The sequence below is a fragment of the Manacus candei genome, unplaced genomic scaffold (assembly GCF_025592945.1).
Source record: "Manacus candei isolate 608988 ecotype Guabito, Panama unplaced genomic scaffold, ASM2559294v1 h1tg000043l, whole genome shotgun sequence".
Lineage (NCBI taxonomy): Eukaryota > Metazoa > Chordata > Aves > Passeriformes > Pipridae > Manacus > Manacus candei.
In genome coordinates this window covers 19,257,989-19,283,582 of record NW_026138091.1, presented here as the reverse complement: position 1 = coordinate 19,283,582, position 25,594 = coordinate 19,257,989, and the positions used below count along the sequence as shown (strand labels likewise).

The 25,594-nt window shown below is 39.6% G+C and overlaps 1 protein-coding gene across 3 annotated transcripts in view; it reads left to right on the top strand.

Annotated features, from left to right (window-relative positions):
• The window catches only part of POT1 (protection of telomeres 1), an 80,867-nt gene extending 72,808 nt beyond the window's left edge, over positions 1-8,059 (top strand). Inside the window, exons 23-24 of one of the 3 annotated variants that reach the window (XM_051795654.1) lie at positions 2,367-2,407; positions 7,608-8,059. In XM_051795654.1, the coding sequence (XP_051651614.1) occupies positions 2,367-2,407; positions 7,608-7,658 (92 nt within the window). In that variant the 3' untranslated portion in view covers positions 7,659-8,059. Of the gene's footprint in view, positions 1-1,228; positions 1,297-2,366; positions 3,125-7,607 lie in introns of those variants that run through there. The other 2 variants (XM_051795653.1, XM_051795656.1) reach the window with 2 other exon arrangements.
• Positions 8,060-25,594: the final 17,535 nt, after the last annotated feature.

Here is a 25,594-nt window from a genome sequence, read left to right as displayed (position 1 = left end):
AAGTGACAGAAATGGTGTAGGTAACTTTTTTCCAATAGTGCTATTAGTACATGGATAGGGAAATAAACATACCTACTTCCTAATACTTGCCTGTGTAAGCCAGCTCATAATGCATGTGTGGCCATGAAGTCTGCAACATGGATTTAAGTTTGTAACAAAGATAGTCTGTTCTTGATTTTGTAAGTAATAAGTACTAAGCAATAACTACCTAATTAAAAATGTCATGAGGAGGAGGGAAACAAGGAAGAGGGAAATGCGTTATAAAATCTGAAGTGTTGAGTAACATTTTAATAATCAGTGAATATTGCATGTCTTTTTCTTAATGGACCAGGAGGAACTTATATATAGATTTCATTAACATGCTGTAAAACTTGGCATATTCTAAAACATTGTTTACAGAGAAAAAGCAGCCTTAATATCACTCCCAATCTGTCACTAGCAAAGATCTTGCTTGGGGAGCTTTGCTGTCTATCTAACCAACAACATTCATGACTGCCTCACATTTGAATAATTTGACACATTCTTTGTGAGACAAAAACTGCACATTTGTAAGTGAAAATAAGAAAAATATGTTTCTTAACAATTTTCATAAACCCCGATTTCAGATCAGACAGTGCAATTTATAATATATCATAAGAAGAAAACACAGATTGAAGGGTAAATTAGCAAAAGGCAGAAACATGAGAAAATAAAATCTTACCAGCCATTTGTATTTACTTTAACTATGTCAAACCTTCCATCAAGATAGTAATAAGCATGCAGGTCATTAAACAGCTTAATTGAATTTGAGTGGCATCTGCTTTTGAACAATTAGATGGCACAGCATATTTTCATAATGAAAGAATTTCCTTAATTTTCCTCTTCTCTCACTGAAGGTTTATTAAGTAGTTCAGCCATTAAAGTCCTTATTTATTAGCGAAGCCCAGATGGCCAACCACTATAAGTGTAAAGAATAGCTGAGCCATGTCAGACCTTAATTAAGAGATTGCAAATTAGAGGAACATCACTCAAAGCATAGGGACTAAAATCACACTTTTCTACTATTATAATTCCATAATGGTTTGTGGAAAGAAAAAAACCCCACACCCTAAATATGACTCAGTCAGAATGTAACCACTAGATAAGGAAAATGTGTGATATCCCCGGTGTTATCCCTTTGCTAAAGCTCTGTCGCTGCTTCTGTTGAAATTGCAACCCCTGAATAGTCTTTCCTATGTGTATTTGCAAGGTGCTATCACTCCTGTGCTTTGCATGACCTCGATGGGAACTGGGAGTACTCAGAAGCTGAAAAATTAGGTGAGAAGTTTGTCAAACATATTTAGTTACAAAGCTATCGTGTTTTCTCACTCTGAAAGGAAATGAGCGTGTAAATAACCACACAAATTTTTTTCTAAATGTAATTAGTAGATAGGGATTGCAACACAGGGTGAGGCAGATGTCTTTCTTCTCTGATTCAACTGGTCTATTTAAGATGTGCCAGCTCCTTTGGGACTGTTTTCTTGGGTGAACATAAAAGTAGAGACCCACAGCCCTCCCACAACCTGTCTTAGCACTTTTTCTGTCCCAAAATACCTTCTTTTCAGTGGACGGAGAAAGGAGTTGTGATTTAGACTATAATGGATTTTCATTTTCTGATGATCCACAGGTACTACTCAGGCCAGTTTTCTGCCTGCTTTGCACAAAGCTGGCGGAAAAGACCTCAAAACATCAAATGTATTAACAAAGTATCATGACAAATTTGAGCCCTCCATAGATTTATGGTTCCCATGAGATGTGCTTTACAACAGCCTGATTTTTCTGTAGCTCAACTTCTGTTTTCATTGCTTGTTTCTCAGCTGAGCACTCAGGAAAAACAATCCCAGCTAAAATAACAAAAGCCAGTTTTGTTTTATTTTAAATTTCCCCAGTAAGTTCATGTCGCAGAACCACAAGAAGAGTTTTCTTAACAAAACATAATTCTACACCAAGATGGGAAATATTGCAACCCAGACCTTCAATTCTGCTATTTAAAAAAACTACAGACACTAATTAAATCCACTGCCCAGGCCACTGATCAAACACTGAAAATCAATTTAAGCTTAATGTTGCACATAAGTCTTCCTATTGTAAAGGCTGTGAAAAATCCATAACACATTTCACTTTTCCTTTCAACATTTAGAGATTTTCTGGATGCTGCCATCAACAAAGCATCTAGAAGACAACAACTTTTAGTTGAATGCAGTCATGGCAAAACCCACCTGTCCTTTTATACCCAGCACTGGGTCCTTACTCTATGCAGTGCCACAGGGAATTATTTCTTAGGCAATGCATGAGAGGTAATGTCATTGTGAAGTTCATCCTATTGCTTTTGTTTTAATTTTTTTCAGGTCCAAAGGCCAGAAGCAATGAAGACTGCCTTGCTGACAAGGTTTGTGTTACTCTACTGCAACCCCACCACCTCACTGCAGGAGACACAAAATCAATTTGGCCGTGATTTTAGGCCATCAGTTGAATCTCTCAATATTTTGCTCTTGTGAATTGAAAAAGCTGCTGGTCACACAGCCTTTCTAGCATGAAATGGGAGGTGATAGTCACACTGGATGCATTAAGGATGAGAAAAACAAACAGATCGAGGACAAAATGGCTGGTGAACTGGTAAATGATGCAGTCAATGCTCTGCTGATGCTGCTGAAGTCAATAGGCGTGTAAGCAGGATTTCACCCAAAGCTTTCCTGTGCTTAATTCCTGATGGGATCTACACCTACAGTTAATTGCTTAGCAGTTCCTACTTCAAGGCTATTCCTGACTAATTAGAAATATGAACTCTCTGGCACGGCATATGCCTAAAACACTAAGCCACTTCAAAGGACATTATTCATCAGCGCTGTTTCTTATACTCTTCCTCAGCTTTTGTCAGATGAGAGACACTTTCCTAATATCCAGTCTAAACTTCCTCATTCCATTTCCTCATGTCCTATTGCTGGTTCCCAAAGAGAGATTAGCAGCTCCCTCTCCACTGCCCCCCTTGAGGAAGTTGTAGACTGCAAGGAGGCACCCCTCAGCCTTCTGCAAGCTGAAGAAAGTGACCTCAGTTGCACCTCGTCAGTCAGCATATTTCATTATAGTTTACCACTGGGTTTTATAATGCAAAATAAGATAATATTATTAATGAGATTTTACTGCCTTTTTTTTTTACAGCATTATAATGTATTTATTCTACAGTCAATAAACTAAATGGCCATCCATCTATTTGATCTCATTTTAAAAGCCTTGCTTTGTATTATAACATGTGTTTGGCTTCTTGTATCAATAACTACCCTCACTATTTTGTCTTTGCTAAAGGGATATCTTTGAAAGATCAGCCCTGGAAGCGATGTGTGTGTTTATATATTTGTGCACTGTCCTCAGCTGTGGGCCAGTGTGTCATTTGAAAGAAATTGTAGCAGCATTATCAATCTCAGTTAGGTTATGCCCTTTATTGTGACTGACAAATTAGACTCCAGAGTATGATGTGCAACCCAACAAAACAGTACCAACAACACCAAAAAGTAACTGCAGGTTTTAAAATATTTCATGAATGAAAAAAGGAAAAAGATATAAAGGAAAGTACATTGAGAACCTCATGTTACTCATTCTGCCAGGTTAACTACTCATATTCCAGGAATAATTTGGTAATGACTGTACTTCCTTGGAAAGCAAAGCAAATGTTAGATGTCAGCAGCGGCAGGTGGAGACCTTAAGTGCTTTGCATCCTGCACCCTGCCTAGTAGCCAGTTCTCATGGAAATGAGAATGTACATGTAACCTGTGTATTGGGTCTGGCTGAGACAGAGGTAATTTCCCCTCCAGCATCCCACATAGTGCTGTGCTTTGTATTGGGAGCTAGAAAGGTGTTGATAACACCCCAGTGTTCTGGCTACTGCTGAGCAGTGCTGGCACAACACCAGTGTTCTCTCTCCAACACTCCTCTGATCCAACAGTAGGTTGGAGGTGGGCAAAGTCTTGAGAGGGGACATAATCAGAACAACTGACCCAAACTGACCAAAGGGATATTTCTTACCATATGACATCTGCTCAGATATAAAAGCTGAGAGAGAGGAGGAGAAAGGGAGAGTATTCATTACTTCAGTATTTGCCTTCCAGAGCAACCACTATGAGTGCTGAAACCTTGCTTCCCAGGAAGAGGCTGGACATTGCCTGCTGATGGGAAATAGAGAATAAAATCTTTTGATTTTTCTTTTGATTTTTCCTTTGCTTGCACATGTGCAGCCTTCACTTTCGCTTTAGTAAATTGCTTTTATCTTGATCCACAAGGTTTTTATCTGTATTATTTTCTCCCTCCCCATCCTGCTGAGGCTGGAATGAGAGAGAGGTTTAGTGGGCCTGTTATTTTATCACTTATTTTTCTTCCAATAGTCAATTTTCTTCTGACAACTTCTCCATAAATGTGTATGTTTTACCAGTTGAAAGAGTGAGGATTTCTCAAGGTAAAGAAAATCATACTCTCAGAACCAAAAGAAACACATTAGTGGAAGAAAAAACAATGGACTCTTCGGTAGATGCTATAGAGCAAGGTTAATAGCTTGTTCTGTGACTCTAGGCCTGTAAAATACATAAGATGACAATATACTGTAATGTATTAGTTTCTACCTAAGGTCAACATATAAACTTCTTTGTTCAGTTTTAAAATCCAAGTGTCTCATTCCTGCTCACTCTGCCCTAGAAGGGGACCATTTTGATTCTGGGATGAGCAGGCTTTCATGCCACACAGCTGGACCTCCTCATTTATAACAGGCTTCTGGCCGTTTAGGATTTCACTCAGGTGTTATTTGAAGCTAACACCAAAACTTCCCTAGATATTAACAGAGTATGTTCAAGATTATAGTCTTCTCATTTATTTTTGTAATTCCAGGAAGGCTTCTGATATGAGAGATTAAGCTTGGATAAGGAATACAATTGAACTAGAATAGTTTTAGGTAAATGGTTGGCTATTACCTTATAAATTCTTTCTTGGCCACCACAGACCACCTGCTGAGGACTTCAATTTAGCTGTGGGCTATTTGCAGTATAATTAATGCATGCAGGAGGAGAAATGGATTTTTAATACTCTGTCTGTTAACATCATCAGCAGTCCAAGATTAGATGGACCCCAAAAAGATGTAGAAATATTTTGTGGTCTAAGGGACAGATAGAACTAGAATGCCATATTCTGACTGGTAGACCTCTGGAAATATTTCCTCTCACCTACTGGTCTGAATCTGCCTCAGCATCTTTGGCTGAGCACTAAAATACCTTTATAAATTTACTGGATAACTACATAAAAGTTCATTACTATAGATATTTTTTTTAAAAAAATCCATTCTAATTTTTCTTGTAATTTCATACTTCTAATCTTAGGACTAGGGGAAGAGGGCAACTTTAAGCAATGTTCACATTATATTTATTATTTGTATTGCTGTTGTACCCAGGGGTCTCAATCAGTATGGATATTCCTAAATAGCAGTTAAGAAAATGTAAGCAGAAAATATTATCTGAACCACTTTTCATCTTTTGTAAACCCACTAATTTACTTCTTAGGACAGACCTCTCACAGAGGATTGATAATCAGTTAAACTACTTCATGTATTTTCTTGTAAACATGTGACGTATTACAATTCATGGGAATGAACCCTAAAGCCCTGATCCTGCAGGAAAGTGGGGTTGTAAGGGCTTTGGGCTATTTTTTAATGAAAAGATTGCTCTCTATATATGCTAATCTTACACTGTTCTCAAAGCATTTGAGAACTGACCCAGCATCTGCAATTCTTGTAGCATTTGCATTCTGACACTATTATGCTGTCTAAGTGATGATTATGAAACAGATGCTTCTTTTATCTTCTTTTTGTTGAAAGACTGTATAAGACCTCCAATCATAGGAGGGTATAAGAAGTTTGTTTGTTTATTTCTTGGGAAATATTTCCTCAATGAGCTGTTTCTATTGTGTTTCTTAAAGAGTCTAATTATATTTGCAAATGAATTTACAACCTAGATGTCTGAGTATGATTCACAAATTACATGCTCTAAACATAGTAAATACTGTATAAATGCATCAGCAAGTGCAATTTACCACTGCAATCCAATTAAACAGGCTGATTACCCCTTTGACACTTAAAGAACAGGATTGGTCCTCTATGGCTTGCAGCAATACCTCATCTTTTGCAGGGGAGGGAGCTATTCCCTACATATTTTAGGATGCGGATCCGTAAATTCAGTGTGCTAAGGAAAAATATGCAGCAAGTGCAGCTATGCTGGATAGGTTAGTGGTGTCTGTGAAACATACATTGTTTTGTCCTATCTCCATGATAAAAACAGACAAATGAGATGATAAGAACAGGAGAAATGGTCTCCCCTGAAGACCTTCAGCCTAACATCATGTTCCAGCCACTTGCTTTGCCACCATGTCCTCACCTCATCTAGGGACAAAGGAATATTTAGCTGAGCATTCAGGTCTGTTTATAGGTAAATGTGTCCGCACACATTTGGTGACATTAATGCCAAACTCTTTTTCTGCCTATATAAACAAAATATAATGTGTAAACCCACGTATAATTCTTCAACCAAATCTTGGCTATTTGTTGGCATCTGGCAAAAGATTTCCATCCCAGCTTTGTGCCCTCTTAGCTGATGTGGCCCCACAGGGAAGCTGCACTAAGGGCCCTTAAACAATGAGCTGGAAAGTCACAAAGTGCTGAAGGAGCAGCTGTTTGTGAATTGATAATGTCTTTATCTGTAGTATCAGTAGCATGCAGCTCTTTGGGCAAATGACAGGTGTTTCTTACACGGTAGACACCAAGTGCCTTCTGTGAAAGTCAGAAGGTGGGCACCACTGGTTGTGCTCTGTGGGTACATCAGTTTGTTCAGCTCTGTAGTACCTGGGCGAGCAAAATCTGAGTAAAACTGGTTTCCTCTTTTATCCATATGTAGTATGGATAGCATTTAAATAGTATTTAAACTAGTATTTAAAATCAGAGAAGTATGCATTTAAAAAAAAAAGGAAATATTAATAGTGACAGCTGGAATTATCTCTGCATCTGTTCATTTAGTTCCCAATTCAAATTTCCATGCAGGTCCTATTTATGCTGCATAACAGTTAACACCACAAATTGATGTGATTTCAACACAGTTTAAACCACACAGAAGAAACCTATACAGAAACATATTCACTACATTAACAAGCAACATCAGTCAATCGCTTGCACTGTAAATTGAAAATCACAATAGGATAGATTGTATCAGCTAAACGCTTTCTGAAAAGCCCTGAACACCTTCTGAGTGGGAGGCAGAGGAATGGAAAATAACTTCTTGGTGTTTGTAGCAAACCCCCACCCTTCCCTTCCCAAGATTGTGTTCATTAGTATAACATGAACATGGGGAACTGACTATTCCCTCACACCTGCTTCTTTGTACAAAAGGTCAAGCAAAAAATCAAACGTGACTCAAGTTTACAGAACCACTGCAATTTCAAATTAGGGAGACACTGTTGAAACTAGCAGGGCTGAAATGTAACTTCCTCTGTTCTCATTTTTGCCCTGTAATGTTAAAACAATTTTACATTTTTTTAAAATTAATCTCCTTTTATTTTCTCTTTAGTTTCCAAAGGCAACATGTGAGTGCCAGAACCCACCAGTTTATCTCAGCTAGCCAACTTGGACACTAACTGGAGAAAAAGAATTGTAATAAAGAACAGATTCACTTTCATACAGACTGATGGTTGTCATGGAACATGCAGAAAGAACAAGTTCTACAGTGATTGTCATAATTTTGAATAGCATTGTCCTCGTCTCTGCCCTTTTTCTCTCTTGGGCAATTGTACTTACAGATGCTAATGGACTTTTTATTTCTGTGCAAATTCTCCACCTGCAAAAACAGCTACAAACATCAGTATAAATCCTCTTTAAAGCTCAGTTTGCATCTATATTGAACACGTTGTTGAAGAAAAACATGAAAATTGTGCTCATTTTTACACAGAGAGGTTCTTCAGGCTACAGAAATAGCAAGCCCTTACTTCTGCATTGGAACCTAATGTCGTTCACCACCTAATACTATTTATTACTTATATACAAATAATTTTCATATAGCCTTACATTTTAAGGCCACTACTGAGAAAAAGAAAAAAAGTGTTATATTCTTAAAGACAGATGCAGGATCAATATTTGCATTTTAAATGTGATATTTATGTACCATTCTTGGTAGAGTATTTTTCTGCAAGTATTGCTGTAATTCACTCAGTTTCATGATAAAGATACTTTAACAAACTCCTGTGCATTTCATTTTTGTATTGTAGTCTTTATTGTCTCAGAAAAGAGCTTTGGGAGCTTCAAAGGCATCTAATACATATGCCTGGATCCTTTTCGTTTGATATTGGGATGAGGGTCTATTTGTTCCCTCCTGTCAGTTGAAGCAATAACAGCAATAGGATAAATAATCACTGCATATGTCAGGTTTGGGGTTCCACAGGATTGATTAATAACTAAATATCATTGCAAAACACTATCCTTTTTTCTCAATTTTAACAACTTGACTCTGGTTTCACTCATGGTTATATGCCTGAACAAAACCAGGAAAAAAACCCTGGAGGTAATGAAACCTAAAATCAACAACAAACAAGCATCAGATCAAATGTCTGATCAGCCAAATCCTTTTCTTTTTTGCATGTGTATTTTTCTGGCTCTGGGAGATGCCTGTTTAGAGTAAAAGGGTACTGGACTGAGTTCAAGCTATAAACAAATACCTGAACATTTGAATGCACTTTCAGAAGAACACCAGGAGCTCAGCAGACCTCCATCACTCCCAGGGTTTCAGGTCTGCCAGGATGGCAGCTCCCCATTTTGGAGTGCAGCTGTCAAAGTACCTCATATACTCCATCCCAAATAATTTCCCTTTTCCATCCACAGTGAGATTTATGTCGCCAGTAGGCTCAAGAAGGGTTTCCTCCTCCAAGGGGATGGATGGGCAGCAAGCTGCTCAGCTACTGCTCAATCACCAGCAGGTTTCTAGAGCACAGGTTTTCACCTGGATGCTTAGGATCACTCCTCAGTGAGCAGGTAATCTAACATGCAGAAATGCCCTGGGGAGCAGAGATGGGGGCCATGTTCACTTGCTTCCCAGGAAGGTCCTCGCCCTAGGATGCAAGGTAGGCAGGAGATAGGTGTCTGAATGACTCCAAACAGGGAACCGAAGGCAGCTTGTTATTTCTCCATGGACAGTACTAGTCACTAACTTGTTATTCAAGAGATGAGTGTCTAAGCCCTCATTTCTGGAGCCACTATTTCATCCTTCTTTTTTGTTCCTGAAACTCCTGCATTCCTGACTACACAAAGGAAGAAAAAAGCTGTCTGAAACCTCATCCTCCTAGCCAAGAACTTTAACCATTAGAATATAACAGAAAAATTGTCTGCTACTATTACAGTATCACCAACTTAAATCGGTTTGGATGAGACATTTAATGCGCTGCTACCTGTCAATTTCAGAGCTACTAAAACCTCTCGTCCCTTCAATAATTACCTCCCTTTGCTGCTTCATTTCTTCAGCCATCCATTATAGCCGCCCTGGCATTCACACTGCATGCTTCTCAGTAATCTCTCAAATACCTGTTGTTGCATTCTCCATTAGTTACAGCTATGAACTGCTGCACTGCAGCATATTTGAATAGTTCTCTTGATATCTTATTGTTAAATACTTAAGTTGCAGCTCATCACTTTCATTTTTATGCTGTTACAGCAGGATTGCTGAGTTTTCAATGGTAGTAACAAGAGCATCCTTAGAGGATTTTCAAAGATGGTTATTGCTAATGGTACTCAAACTTCATCGGTCTTGCAATGAGGTGAGTATATTTTTTAGAACAAAGTATCCCATGAAACATTTCTCTCTTAAAGCACATCTCAGCAGAAACAGCTAAATCCTCTCTCTCTTATTCTGATTTAGCTGCTGTGGTAATTAAAAAGCCCTTGTGAGTTGCTCTGATCCCAGGGAAAGAGAAGAACCTGTTGCTCCTCCTTTCACATGTTATTAGCAATCTTACATCAGATTTCTTTTCCTTAGTTCTTTTTTCAATCATGCCAAAACATGTCAAGCGAAAAATTCAACAGCATGATCAGCAAGTAGGAGCATCTTACGGTAGCCTTCAAACGTCCTTGATTGCTTGTTAAGAGAGAGGTTATCTCTTTTCAACTTATTGTAGCCTCAAGAAAAAAAGCCACTGGTAGGGTGGAAAGACTTTGCTGTGGGTGTATTTTGTTCTCTCAGGATTGCTCTCATGTCTTGGTCATTACCTTTAAGCAATCCAGAAGAGATTGCTTTGACATCTCAATATAAAGCAAAACTCCTGTTTTCTGAGGCTGTTCCCAGAGAAGCTGGGAGATCTTTGCTGGAGAATTTCATAAACATGCTACACAAGTATCTGCTGGCGACAGTCATTACTTACCTCACAGTATTGCTAGACGATGAGGTTTTTTCAAAGGTGTTTCTCCAGTTTCCAGATCTAGAGAAGAGGATAATACTGTGTTATCCCACCATGGCAGTTTAAGACAAGACTGCTTTGTCTAGTCTTCCCTCACAATGTCTAGATGTTAAGATGTCAGAAATAGCAATATCCTGGTGACAGGAGAGAAAAAAAATAGCTGCTCCTACACTTGTGATTATATGTGGCAGGGGAAACCAGCAAGAAAAACTAGAAACTTGGTGTCTCAGTTATACAGAACTATGAACCAGCACCCATGAGTGACATAACATGTCACAGCAGAAATATAACAGACATATTTTTACAGAGGAAATGCAGCATTCATAATTTTGTATGTGTATTTGTATGTGATAAACAGTGTCCTTAAAAGCAAAGCAGTAGGGTACATATTAATGAAATGACATTGCCATTCGCAAAAGTCCTGCCACTCTGAGCTGGCTTGTCTAACTTGACAATGACTCTCTAGTAAAACAAATTACTGCAGACCCTGCACAGCTGGTACCAGGATGTATCACCAAATATAATTTTAGAAATTTCCTAGAGAGCACATAAGTAGAAAAGCACAAGTGTTCTGAAAAGTATGAATTCAAATGTAATCAGTAATAGCATCAGCTGAAACACTGTTATATGAAGACACCATATATTTGCCCTCTGGCTGTTTTGTGAATACATACATAATAACATTCTTGTACTAATAGGCACCAATAATTTTCTCAATTGTTTTCTACTTGCCCTGACAATCTACCAAGTTATTAGTCCATGCCAGTCTGATATAAAAGGCACTTCAGAACAAGTGGATAGAAATACATCAAAAAGTGGTAATTAGAAACAACAATGTATTAGATTGAAAATGTGGTCACTCATTTAACAGGCCAGTCCCTAAAATTTTAGCAAGGCTCTCATTATTTTATCCAGCATGCTGTTTCAGGGAAGTGCTGTTGGAGATGTTAGCATTCAGATTTTTAAACATCTCTCACTGCAGCCAAAGGTCCTGCTGTTTCTCCTTTATGATGACAGGCAAGCCACTCCCCTCTCTTTCACTTCATGAATACCAATCATAGAGACTCAAGAAAAAGACCATTAGCAGCATATATAGCTGAGATGGAGAGATATTTTGCTCAGAAGGGGTAAGATCTTGTATTTCACATGACTCACAAGCCATTCCAGTGTGTATTTGCTGTAGGAAGCAGGTACAGCATTAGAGGAGTTGTCAGTCCTTTGGGGGAAGCTGCTAATGGAGCCTTTGCAGTTCCAGCAGGGTACACAGAACAGCCCTCACATACCAGCACTGCAGCACTGACCAGCATCACCTCTTCTAACTTCACCTGCATTCCCTCCTCCTCTATCTTTGATGACTAACAATTGCTATCATTACTAGCAGAGTAATTTTCTGACAGGATATGTCAGGGGCAGGATGTCCAAGACAAATGTGTCCTTGTGTGTTTCTGTGTGTGTGTGAGCGGAGAACTCCAAATGCAACCCTGTCATGAGCCTACAGTGCCTCAAGGTCCTGCCCTTACACCATCAAGAAAGAAGGGCACAGCTTGTAACTTGCAGAGAGAAAAAATAGCTCAAGTGAAATAACATTTCAGAGGAACAATCAAAGGGAACCTCTTCTTTCTCTGCCCTTTTGCAATACATTTCAAGCTTCTGCTTGAGAGCTTCCAAAGGAAAGAGGTATCAGCATTTCATAGTGATCAAAACAATATATCATTTTCTTAATGCTCTACCCAGAAACTTTTAAAGAAAATGGTCTAAAAATTCAGCAAATAATCCTACTCAGTTTTACCATTTCTAGAAAAATGGGAAAACTTTGGAATTAAATTTAAGGGAAGCATTAAATATAGTTGTCATTGCCTGTTGTGCCCCTAAAGAAGTTTACTATTGCTTAGTTTTTCCTGAGATTCTTAAATAAAAAAAATATTTGCAATTTGTAATATTTCCTTTTAGCAGACAGAGGAATTGACTGGTGTTTCTAAAGCTGTTCTCCAGCACTCTTATTCACTGTTCATTATTTGCAGCTTGGAAGTGCATGCAGGTTCAAATAGCATTGGAAGATCATGTGTTTGATACTTTATAGGTGTTTTGCTGCAACCCGTGGGCCTAGAAATATAAGACAATTAGAAGACCAGAAAGAGTGATCCTCTTGTAAATAAGGAGTACCAAATAGTGACCAGTTGAAGCACTTACTCAAGGGCACACTAAAAGAGCTCTCTCAGAGCCAGCTATTGGGCTTTTATCTCCCAAGGTTTTCTTCGTAAGAGCATCCTTCCTGTTCCAACTGTCTAAAAAATGGGAGGTAACAGGCTCTGCTGGGTAATTATATGTCAGAGTAAAGGAATTTGAAATGTGGTGTGCTTCAAGGCCCTTTTCCTTTCCCATCTCCCATGCTGTAAATACAAAGTCTCTTGGTGAAATCATTACTGAACACAGGACAGAGTCTTACCATTATGCTGAAGATGCAAGATACGTTACCCTGGCCTTGTAGCTGCAGGGCCTGGTCCATGGGAACTTCTGAAAGACACAGTTAAATGAATGCATCAGAAGTATGCATCCCCAGACCTGAGAAGATCTGTGTCCTTGGCAGAGGTCACACACCTCAAGAGTGTACTCAGAAGTCTCCAGCCTATTGCCACACTGCATATACTAACAGAGCCTTTTTTATTATTTTATTCGGTTGCATCATTCCAAAACCCCATCATAGGACTCTCAACAGGGCAGCTGACATCATTGCAGCTGTACATTATCTCAATGTGATGGGTTATTGTGACACATCCAGTAAGTTGTTTTTTTTTTTCTTTTTGGTTCAGCTGCCGCTTATTATTTTTAAATCTTTCACCAGGCTTTACTTTGGCTATATTTAAGAAATACTTGCTGAGCTCTAAAATGGTGTGACTCTGCTCATACACCACCCACTGTTGAAAGTATCTACCATTGAATATGAAGTCAGCTGGGTAGCTTAATTCTGTTATGACAGCCCTCCAGACTAAAATTCCTTCTACATCACATCTATTCTCATTTACCCATTTCCAGTCTTATGAATTTAGACTGAAAATATACCTCTATTTTCTTGGTTTTAACATTAACATTCAATGTAAAATAGAAAATGTGACATACACACTTTAGTAAGTGTATGACAAAGCATGTGTTTGTGTGGAACAGTACAAGTACATATGTCCATTAACAACATACAGTGTTATAAAAATGTAACTAATATTAAATTGGACTATGCAATGTGTACAGAAATCTATTTCAGGATACCAGTGTTTTATTCCCATTATAATTTTATAAGCACACCATAAAATACTGTGGAACTTTTCTATTTGCTCTTTTATGAGCACAACTGCATTCCAAATGGTATTCAAGACTATACACTCTTGTACTCTACAGATGTCACATAATATGTAAATATTTTATTGTACAATGCACACATGGAGACTTGTGCCCTACAGGGTACCCCCTAATTTATAAGTGCTTGATGAAGATGTTTAGATTTCATTTGGTATTATTTATTTTTGATAGACTAGCAGGAAGGCTAGTGTACAGGGGATAACCTTGATGGATTTGCTATGACAGATCTGGTGCTTACAAATCTTCTACCCCAAAGAAATCAGTTCTCCTGCAGTGATGGCTCATGGGAAATTCGGATCACTTCCATTAGCAACGATGCATTGGTAACAATACTGTATTCAGATGTTGGGAACTCATTTTAGCTTAAGATTTATACAGTGAACATAGAGAAAGCAGGGTGTTTTCTTGGATGGACTTAGAGCAGCTGCTGTGCATTACTTCCTGGCAAAAAGATAGCTCCAATATTTATATTTTTCCTTCCATTTGCCAGCTTTCCTTCAAAGTCGCTCAGCCACCACGCTGTATTTTTCAGGGAATAAAGCTACTCTCGTCACCAAGAACACTCCAGGGCCCTCTGACAGGAAGCCCCTTCCCCCACATATGGCCTCCGAGTCTCACATCTGTCTGTCTGAAGTCATTAATCCAAAGACTTCCATGAAGGCGGGACTCTCACGCTAACAAGCTGGCAGCTTGGGTTGTGCTCTGTTTCCTGGCTCCAGCTAAAGCCTTCCTTGCAAGAGGTTAGAAAGAGCAGCCCTTCATTTTAAGCAATGTTCCAGTGAGTGACTTGAGCTGAACGACAAGCGCTTTTCAGAGCAGCTCAGTCTCAAAACAGAAGGAAGGATCTTCACAAACATAATAGCACGGCCCTTTTGTATTTAAAATATTAATTAAATAAATTTTTAAAATTCTTCACATAAATCACTCCTGCTGTCCCTTACCTTTGTAATGTTGGCAGGGACGTGGCAGAAGCCACAGTACAATTCAAGGTACAATTCAACCAGGCTCAGGCTATACCATACACATTTCACATGAAATGCATATGTGTTTCACTCTACAGTAAGCTAACATTTTGCCAGCATGCAAATGAAATACAGTTTCACAGTAGTTGTTAAGAAAAAAAAAAAGGCATTATCAAAACAGATATCATTAATTTCATAATTAGACCATAATAACTTAACTTTGAGACTGGAAGTAAAAGTACAGAGAAAAATAATTGCCATTACCTTTCTTTCAAACCATAAATATTTCAAAGGGGATTTGATATTATTTTATTTGGGAATTTGAATTATTATTTTTTAAACAATTTTAATAATCTCCTCCAGCCAGTAATATATTTTTCTTCCAGAAGACATATGGCTTTCTCTGCTTTCAGGCTTCCACGGAATTAAGTTCTTTGGGAGGTCAGTAACACATTTCTAAAGCTCTTTACAGTGATCAAACTGAATCCTTGACCTTTTTTTTCTGGTGTCCTTGAACTACACATATTAAAAAGCAGCTAAAACAAGGCAAGTGAGATTTTCCTGATTTAAGAAAGTTGCTGATTGCCAAATACCATCTAGAATGGCTTTGTGACATCCTTCGGGAGGAAAGAGGGCTGCAGATAACAGTACAGAGCACTACTTCTGTGAGCATTCCTGAATCTCAAAGCAGTTTTTAGAAGCTTTAGAATCAAACTAGCTAAAGGCAACTTACTTTAACTCCATCCCTGTATCTTTGCTGGCCTGATTAGCAAAGAACACCCACAGCCAAAAATGTGTCCCACTGTACAAGTCATTCACTTACCATTCAAGTGAAGACATTTCTGCTGCAGGAAATGACCACACTCTCAATGTCAAGGTATTTTCAGCGTCCTGGAATTTTTTAGTGGGCATGGATAACAAGTGCCTCCTGATGATATTTTATTTGACAGACACATTCTGTTAACAATGGTCCTTGCTTAAATGGGTGTTCACCAATGATTTCAAGGGAAGAATATACTAGCTCATGCAGCAAACTGAAGGTTTCCACCGAAACAGGCATAAGTGCTGATGCTATTTAGGTAGAAAAAGCACAGCCTAATTTAACATCACCACAGGCAGCTTTTACCAACACCCTCAGAAGACTTCTGTGGTCCAGGACATCTGTGATTCGTAAGACCAGAGACAGAAGAGCTGGCATTCCTGTCTGCTTCTTCTTCTCAATGACCTGCTGACACTGCTAGTGACTTTATACTGTGTCCTCATTAAGAAATACTGGCAAATTGGAACAGTGCTATAGAAGGCAAGGATTTCAGTCTTTAAAACAAATATGGAAATTATGCTAATCTGGAAATCTAAAAGGGGTAACAGATATGTCCCTCACAAGGTCATAACATAAAAACGCACAAAAAATAACCCACCAGCTGCTAAGATGCAGTTAGCTGATCTCCCTATTCATTGTTATCCTTCAGAAACTATCAATTTATCACGGGATACAGACATGGGAGAGAGGAAAAAGAAATAAAATAGAAAGAAAACTAAAACAAATAAACAAAAACCCCAAACAAAATCCCAAACAAACCCCAACAAACAACCCCCCCAAAACAAAATAAAAAACAGAAAAGGAGACCCCAACTGAAACAAAATATGATATTTGGTAAGTAATGGTGTGAGTCAAATTCGCTGCAGTGAATAGAATATTGCCACCAACTTTAACATACTCTGGATCTGTCCTTAACTGAGAAGAAGACATGAAAGGGAGAATGTTTATGATATTTTTAATACAGTTTTAAGTAAATCTTCTTCCCAGAGTGTTGTGTTTACTTGTGAAGACAAAATATACAGACTGGGCTAGTATTTAGGAAAAGGATTAACCGTAGAAGGCAATTTGTATGAGTAAAAGCAAAGCATAAAAACTTGTGCTCAACCTGAATGTATGAATATTCCCAAAAATGCTGCATGATGACTTCAGGAATTAAAAGTAAATATATTCTTAGCATCTCATTAGACCACAGCTGAAATGTTCAGTGGCTTTCAAGATAAAGCCAAGAACATGATACCAAAGGGAATTGTTAAAAGATATAAAATAAATACAAACATCTTCCAAACGTATGGCTACTTTAGTGGGAGAGAGGTGGGCAAAACTCATGATTCCCACATACATGTATTTATTATTTGTTCCTATTGAAAGCAGATTTGACAGAAAACAAGTTTCACAGTTTAACCCCACCTAGCAACTAAGTACCATGCAGCCCCTCACTCACTTCCCAACCCAGTTTCCCTTGTGAGATGGGAAAGAGAATCAGAAAGAGGTAAAACCTGTGGGTTAAGATAAGAACATTTTAATAATTGAAATAAAGTAAAATATATAATATAATAACAGTAATAATAATTATATAAAAACGAAAGGAATAAAACCCAAGAGAAACAAGTTATGCACAAGACAATTGCTCACCACGCACTGACCAATGCCCAGCCCATCCTCAAGCAGCAACTGGTGGCTCCCTGGCAACTTTTCCCAGTTTATACACGGGGTATGATGTTCTTTGGTATGGAATATCCCTTTGGGCAGTTTGGGTCAGCTGTCCTGACCATGCTCCCTCCCAGCTTCTTGTGCAGCTCCTCACTGGCAGAGCATGAGACAATGAAAAGTCCTTGACTTAGGGTAAGCACTACTTAGCAACAATTAAAACATCAATGTGTTAAAAACATTCTTCTCCTACTAAATCCAAAACACAGCAATATACCAGCTACTAGAAAGAAAATTAACTCTATCCCAGCCAAAATCAGCACAACAAATCCAAAAAAATTGCTGTTGATAGCACACAAGTAAGAACAACAGTTGTATCCAGTCAGTTAGCCCAGGTTATAGGCATCCTTGAGTACACACTGAAAATACTAAGTCCTCAAAAATTATTTCTGAAAAGTCATATAGCATAGCAAATATAGCCTTAAACATCAATAAAGGGAAGAAGTGTGGTTTATTAAACAAGGAGTTTAATTTCAAGCATATTCTGTAACGAGAAAAAACAGAACAATTGCTGAGGGAAAAGAGAAAATAAACAGAAAAAACCCCAAAACAACCACAACTCCAAAACACACCTCTAAACATTTAAAGCATAATGGTATGATAAGCAATAAGCAGCCTGGGTTCATAAGGAGCACGTCGTGCCAAGGAAATATGATTGCTTTTTTGATAGAACTGCAAAAATCCTGGATGAAAGATACACAGCATGATTTTAATAAAGGATTTAATACAGTGTCTTACTAAGTCTCCCAAAATTAATTCAAATTGCTTTAGATGTAAGCACTGTCATGTAAATTGAAAGCAAGTTGAAGGATCACAAACACTGGCTGATGAGAAATGGCAGTACATTGCACTAAGTTGTGGGGAGGTGGGCAGTGGGTCTACTGCAAGGTATGAAGTTGTCTCTTGTTTTAATAACTACATTAATAAGCTTGAAGAAAAGGTAAACAGTATGTAAACTACCGTGGCAGACAAAACTACTGAGAGTAATGTTAATCTGGAGGAAGATAACAAATTAAGGTCTAACTTAAGAAAAGAAAAAAAAGTAAAAGTTAAGCATCAAGATACTGCTTTGGAGAAGGGACAGCCCACAGCAGAAAAACCCCAAGCATCTTCTACAGGCAAAGCAATGGCCTCCACTAACCATAAGAACGAAGGTAATATATGTTACTTATGATACATATGACTGTTTGGAATGCACTTCACTGGACACAAAAGCTAATGCATATTTGAGCTGCATATTTAATAGTTTAATGTGGCACAAGAAAGGAGAAAATCATCCGCACAGAGAAAACATAAGGTTTTAACTGTTTATCATTAAATACATTTTAGCATAGCAAAGTGGAGAAAAATCTTGAGATGCACATAGAAGGGAGAGACAGAGACCACAACACCAGGAGGTAACAACAGGGGCTAGGGACAAATAATCTAAAGATGTCTGCTCCAAGATTTCAAGGGAGGAGGCAGCCCCTACACTACAGTCTCTTCATGCTACATTTTATTCCTTTAGCTGTTCTTTTCCTCATATTCTCTCAAGAGAATCTGTTCTTCCTCACTCATGACTTTTTTTTTTTCTGACAGCCTTTTTGGCTCCTCTCATTCTTTTGTCTTTCACAAAGTCTTTCTCAGCTTTCCTTCCTCTCACTTTCTTAATTTCTTTTTATAGCTGGATAAGGCTGCTTAAAACCAACTACTGAGATGTCATTCAACTGTCTCTGCCACTCTGAGATATGTTATCTGGACTGGGCTGCAGGTAGGGTTAGAGGAAGTGCTCATATGCTGGGGACTTTTGGCCATCTCAAGGACAGAAATGCTGTCAAAACCTTTTGAAATTCTTTGGAATTTCTCAGCACAGTTGAAAGTGGAAATGGTGGAGCTTCCATTCTTTCCTCAGTTTCTCTACACCAGCTGTGAAACCTTTGTTATGGCCTGAGATTTTCCATAGTTCATGGAGCACAACTAAGAAGTCACTACAGTTCAGATCTTAATTTCCCTTGCACTTCAGTTCTGCATTAAATAACAAACTAGGAAAAGTAGTGACTCGCTGGAGCAGTGTTCCTGCTGATTATCTGTATCGCAATGGCAATCTGACTTGAAGCTCTGGATGCTAGTTTGTGCTTTTTAGGGTTTATGCCTCCAATTCAAATGAGTTGAAATAGTCAAACTCCAGTAAATATAGGAAAAAAATATTTTGTATACAGCAGCTAGCAAAACCCAACGAAACCCCACACAAACAAACAAAAAAATAACTAAATGGGCAAATATCTAAGAATTCTCTGAAATGCAATGATCAAAAGAATTTCACCATGGTGGATGTTCTAAGAAAAATCACTGTTATGCTGAACACTAACTAACATTTTCAAAGACTGTAAAGGTTTAACCTGTTACCATATGATTCTTACTGCCCTTCTAAACTTCTTACCAATTACAGAGTGAAAAACTTAGATAAACTCTTAAGAAGGAAAGGTTTAGTTTTGGTTTGTTGTGGGTTTTTTTGTTTGTTTTTTTTACTGATCTGAATTTCATAGCCAGGCAAAGAAAAATAAAAATTTTTGTATCTCACATCTAGGATTGTAGATTATTGAGACCTTTATTTGTTTGAGGTTTCTGCAGAGAAACTTGTGAAGATGATCACAAGTAAAAGGGATAATGTTAATATGAGAGAATAGAATGAATTTATGGGGATGGATATCACTCATGCAGCTTCACCTTCATTGTCTTAATCTATGGTCTATCAAGGATATCCAACAATAATAGATACTCTTTCTCACAGTTCCACACTATATAAATATAACTTATTTCGCAAGTAATTCACTTGCGAAAAAAATTGATGACTTCTCTCTCCAATGATCAATGTTTTTAAATAGTCTATATATCATTCTGCCTTTTGGATAAAATAGGACAGAAAAGCAGCAAGGCAAGTATCAATCACATTTTAGTTTTCCCTGTAACATAGATACTCGTCTTTTTATTACTACTAATAACAGAAGAGTTGGTGGAATTTATCTTTAAAAACAAGGATAACTTCAAAACCAAATCTATTTGGACTGTGTGATATGAGCACTGATGCTTACCCTTTAAAACAGAACACAAACTTCAGCAAATGAGAAAGGTTAAAGGGAAAAGCATTATAATTTAAAATGTGAAACTAGACAGGAATAGAAATCCATACTCAGGAGCCATCAGAAGCTTTCCTAATGGATGTCAATAAATGCACAATCAGAATACTAATTACAAGAAATTCTCAATATTATCATTAAACTTTGGATTCCTTCTTTAATTTAAATTTCAAACTTTTCAACATTTACTTATTATTATTTATTGTTACAGAGCCCGGTCCAACCATATAAAAAACTGAATTCAACAACAAAAGTCCTTCCATTGATTAGAGTATGTTTGTCTGACTGAAATAAAAAACCCAACAATACCACATCACAGTAATTATATTCTCTCTGAACTCAGACTTCTATGACAAAGTAATAGACATCAACATCCAGTGGGATGTAAGATGATAGCATAAACAAATCTGTGTTTTTTATAAGAAAAAAAAAGTTATCCTATTAAATTTACCTAAACAAGAGAGAAGAATCGAGTGTAAAATAGATAAGGACACCATATTTTAAAACCAAAAAAGAAGTTATTTTGGGCAATATACTCTTTTTCTTCTTCATTGATAAATTGTTGAATATTGCTAACCATATCCTGGGCTGTATCAAAAGAAGCCTGGCCAGCAGGTTGGGGTAGGTGATTTCTGTCTCTCTGCTCCACCCTCACGAGACCCTACCTGGAGTACTGTCCAGCTCTGGCACCCCCAACATAAGGACCTGTTGAGGTGGGTCCAGAGGAGGACACAGATATAATCAGAGGGCTGGAGCACCTCTGCTACCAAGACAGGCTGGAGAAGAGGAGGCTCTGGGGAGACCTCAGAGCAGCCTTCCAGTACCTCAAAAGAGAGACTTTTCACACACAAGGGACAAGGGGGAATGGCTTCAAATTGAAAGAGGAGAAGTTTAGATTAGATATGAGGAAGAAATTCTTTGCTGTGAGGGCGGTAAGAAACAGGCTGCCCAGAGAAGTTGTGGATGCCCCATCCCTGGAAGTGTTCAAGGCCAGGTTGGATGGGACTTTTAGCATCGTGGTCTATGCTCAACATACGTGGCAGGTGCATGTATCCAAGGTACATGGCAGGAGGGTTGGAACTAGATGATCTTTAAGGTCCCTTCCCACACAAACCATTATATGATTCTATAAACCCTGAGCACAGTTAAAAAGGACAGCAATAATCCCTTCTTGCTGAAAAACGGTAACATGTTCAGTATTCCTTATTCAGGTAATGAATATTGGAGATGTCAGAAAAACCAGTATTGCAGGCATTGAAAGCCTATTGATTTTTTTATCATAGTTGAAACATTGTAGAACACCAACAAAGCAGAATAAATGTATTTGGAAACCTTTCATTTTTATTTATTTTTCACGTAGGAACATGTTTATTGCTGTTCCTTTTATAGATTTTCGCTGCAAAAACATCTGTGAATTTTAGTTTCCTCATCTAACAGAGTAAAATGCTTTGAGTGTTTTCTGGTTTTCTTTTTAATCTTATAAACATAAAAGTCTGCTTGTGGTTTTTGAGACCATTTCTAGGCTGATGCATGGTAGAAAGACTGCCAAAACATGTACAATTTCTTTAGCAGAGAAACACACTACAAGCTGTGAAAGCCTGAATGAACTGTAGGTTGTATCAGAATATGATAGAGTGGAAGCTTTATCCTAGAGGAAGATCTTATCAAAAGAAGTAACAGAAATATTTGAAAGGCACAGGACATGTACACCATCACACCCTAAAAAACCTCACAACAAACTCCCCTTCCCCCCTCAAAAAAACCCAAACCAACAAAAAAAACCAAACCCTAAAAGTCAGAAATTATATGGACTGCAGCAAAATTTCAATTAAATATTTGAGACCAAAGAAATCAGAAAAATGCAATTTTCAGACACTAACTTTCAGTATCCAACAGGGCAGCAATAGTAAATAGGGGCAAATTAACTGTTTTTAAAGCCAGTAAAAGAGGACCTTCTTAGACCAGCTGAAATAGATAATTATGATGCGGTAACATCATTCCTCTGATTTCCTTTGATGTAAATGTTCTAGCAAGACAAAAGCCCTGAAGAAAACACCAATCATGCCTATATAAATACATAAAACTTCTCAAATTCAGGCAGGGTGGTTATATGGCTACAATCTAAAAAAATTTAATTTTTTTTCAAGTGCTCTTCTTTGCAACAAACAAAATAACTAATGAAGTAAAAGAAATGTGACAAAATGTAAGCATAAAATAATAGCTTTTAAGAATTTTCTTTGTGTTTAGAAAGAATTTTTCTCCATTTTAAAGAAGGTGGAATGCTGACAGTGGAAAATCTATGCACAACTCAGCTCTTATCTCACCATTAAAGGATCAGTGATGTAAACCAAATACTGCTTAACCTTCTTCTTCATGATCCAAATTTCTTGCACTATGCAGAAGGGCAATATATCTGCTAACTCCTGTACACTCCTTCTATATAAAAGCCAGCAGCAATATTCCTCAGTACCCTTTAAGAACAAGCAGTGAATTTATCATATCTGCTTGTAATGCCCTTTGGGACTCTTCAGGAAGAAAGGCACAGTAAATGTAAGCTCATTAGCATCATTAACTCCTTTTATACACCAGCTGAGCTCAGAAGGAACAAATGGGAGAAAAAATATAAGGGCAAAAAAGGTTAAATACATTTGCCATTCTCTTCCCGGTAGGTATTGTTAGTTTTTAACATTCATAGATACCTTTATTAGATGAAACTTATTTACTAGGAAGTTTTAAAATTAGCTTGATCATTTGCTTCCATGAGATGACACTTACGTTGCTAAGGAAGAAGAATAAAATGGCTTGACTTATGTTAAGGGGCATGCAACACAGCAGTGCCTAACTTATTACATGTTCTCCTAAGACTTAAGGTTCCCACAGGTACACCTCACCTACATGTGTGAGAGAACAGTCTGAGGAAAATGAAAAATTTTGGTTTGTCCTGTTTGTGTGTTTTCTGGGTTACTGTCATGGCCAGGAATGACACTTGGAGTTGAACGGGACAGGACTCACCAGCTTTAGCCATTGAAAGACCACATTTTTCATCCAAAATAATTTTCTAAGCTCCTCCTAGCATAGACATGTCTGAGTAGCACCTGCAGTTAGGATTTTATACCACACATTGGACATTGCTATCCGATAAATGGCCTCAGGAAGACACTTTTCTCTCTCTGTTGACAGCAAGGTCAGCCCAGTGAGTACCTTCATGTACAGCCTACCTCTCCGACAGCTAGGTGAACTTGTACAGCTATATTTTTAATATCATCAAGAATTAACAATTCATACAAAAGAATCCTTCTGACACTACAGCTTGATTCAATCTCACTGAGAAAAAATGGTACTAATCTTGCCTCTGTTGTTGCAGCCAAGAGACTGGGTTTATGTGTATATGAGACATGTATTTTTTGTTACTGTTGATTTCCATAATTTTCTTTGTTGATCATTAATACAAAAAAGATAGGGTCCCAACCTGCAAGCACATCTCAGGTCCTTGGGATCTCAAGATTTTAGAAACTGGCCCACAAGAATTTACAGGACTATTAGATCCACAGTCCTGATTTCAGTCCCTAAACCAGGGAGCTCTGGCATCTTTTACTAAATTTCTGATCTTTACATCAAATGGGTTAAGCTTGAGGGGGGGAAAGAATGCTTCTCAAACTGCTTTATGGGAAACGTTTTAAACTTTTCAACTGGTTGGGCATAAGTTGCAAGAAAATTCTTAAAAATGGAAACAAAGGTGATGGAGAATCCTTAAGGGTACTTCTATAATATTTACTTGCATATTCGGCAAGCTGTCACCTGAATGAAGTAAAAATCAGAGGAACAAGAGGAAGTTCATCTGACTGTATAAAGCCAAGAAACAAAACCACACAAACGTCCAAAGCAGGAGAGAAATCCGTGGAGACGCTTCTGACGCTGTTCTGCCGCGGGCCGATGTTTCCTTCAGCTCAGCCTGGTGCTTCATGTTGCGCTCTCACCCGCCGCCTTCCTCCCTCGCTCGTCGTGGCCTCTGCCCCTGCAGCGCGGCTCCTGTGCCGCCCCGACGCCAACAGCTTCCCACACTGCCGCCCACCCATCCACCCACCCACCCACCCGCGATTCGTGCAGGGCCCAGACTCCCGGTACTGTCACAGGGCGCTCCGCTCTCCTATCGCTCTCCTCGGCCCCGCTGGCACCCGCGGGCCGAGGTGGGCAGGCAGACCCTGACACCGGGGCGAGCCGGCAGAGACACAGCGGGCCGACAGCAGGGTCTCACGGACCGGCTCTGGGGGCGAACGGGGCGGGAAGGGCACGGCTGGCCCGGCCCCGGCCCCTCCCCTCGCCCCGGCTCCCCCGGCGGGCGGGCGGTGCCTCGGCCCCGCGGCGCCGCTGGGCGGCGCTTGCGCACTGCGGAGGCCGCCCTGCCTGCCCGCCTCCCCGGCGCGCCCCGGAGCCGCGGCGGAGCCGGGCTGAGCGCAGCGGAGCCTCGCCGGGCTGAGCGGGGCCGCGGCCGCGGGGACCCGGAGCAGAGCCTGCTGCAGACAAGCCTCTGCCTGCCCGGGCGGCCGTGGCTGCCGCCCCGCTTCTCCTGTTGCCCGCACGACTGGGAGGCAGGAGCAGCCCCGAGGGGTCGGTCCCGATGCTGCGCCTTCCCGGCGCTGGCAGCAACTTTGCCGTTCCGGCCGCGCTCGCTGCTCCGTGCCGCCCTGCGAGCGTTCGGAGGGTGCAGTGACCGATCCCAGCAAGAGTTTTGCAAAGCTCTGATACACCCTGAGCTGCGCGCAACAACCTGTGTTCTCCGAGGTGCTGGAGAGAAGGAATTATGTGTTCGCGACCGCCCGGCGAGGGGAGGTGTCTTCCTCAAGGGACCTTTCCTCACCCATAGAGCTGCCGGCTGCCCGCGACGGCGGGAGGACGCAAATGGGCAGAACGAGGCCGGTGTGGCTGCTGGCGAGGAGGCAGCGGTCCCGGGAAAGGGCGGAGCGCCGGGGGGGGGTCCTCCCGGCGCTGCACTTGCCACATTAACTCGGCGCGTCGGAGACGGCGACACAACTTTCTGAGTCTGCCCCGGGTGGCGGCGACAAGAGCCTCTTCGCCGCTCTGCTCGCTGCACCCCCAGCGGACCCCGGCGGCAGCGGGAGCCGCGCTACGGCGGCAGCAGAGTCGCGGTTGCTCCCGCTCTG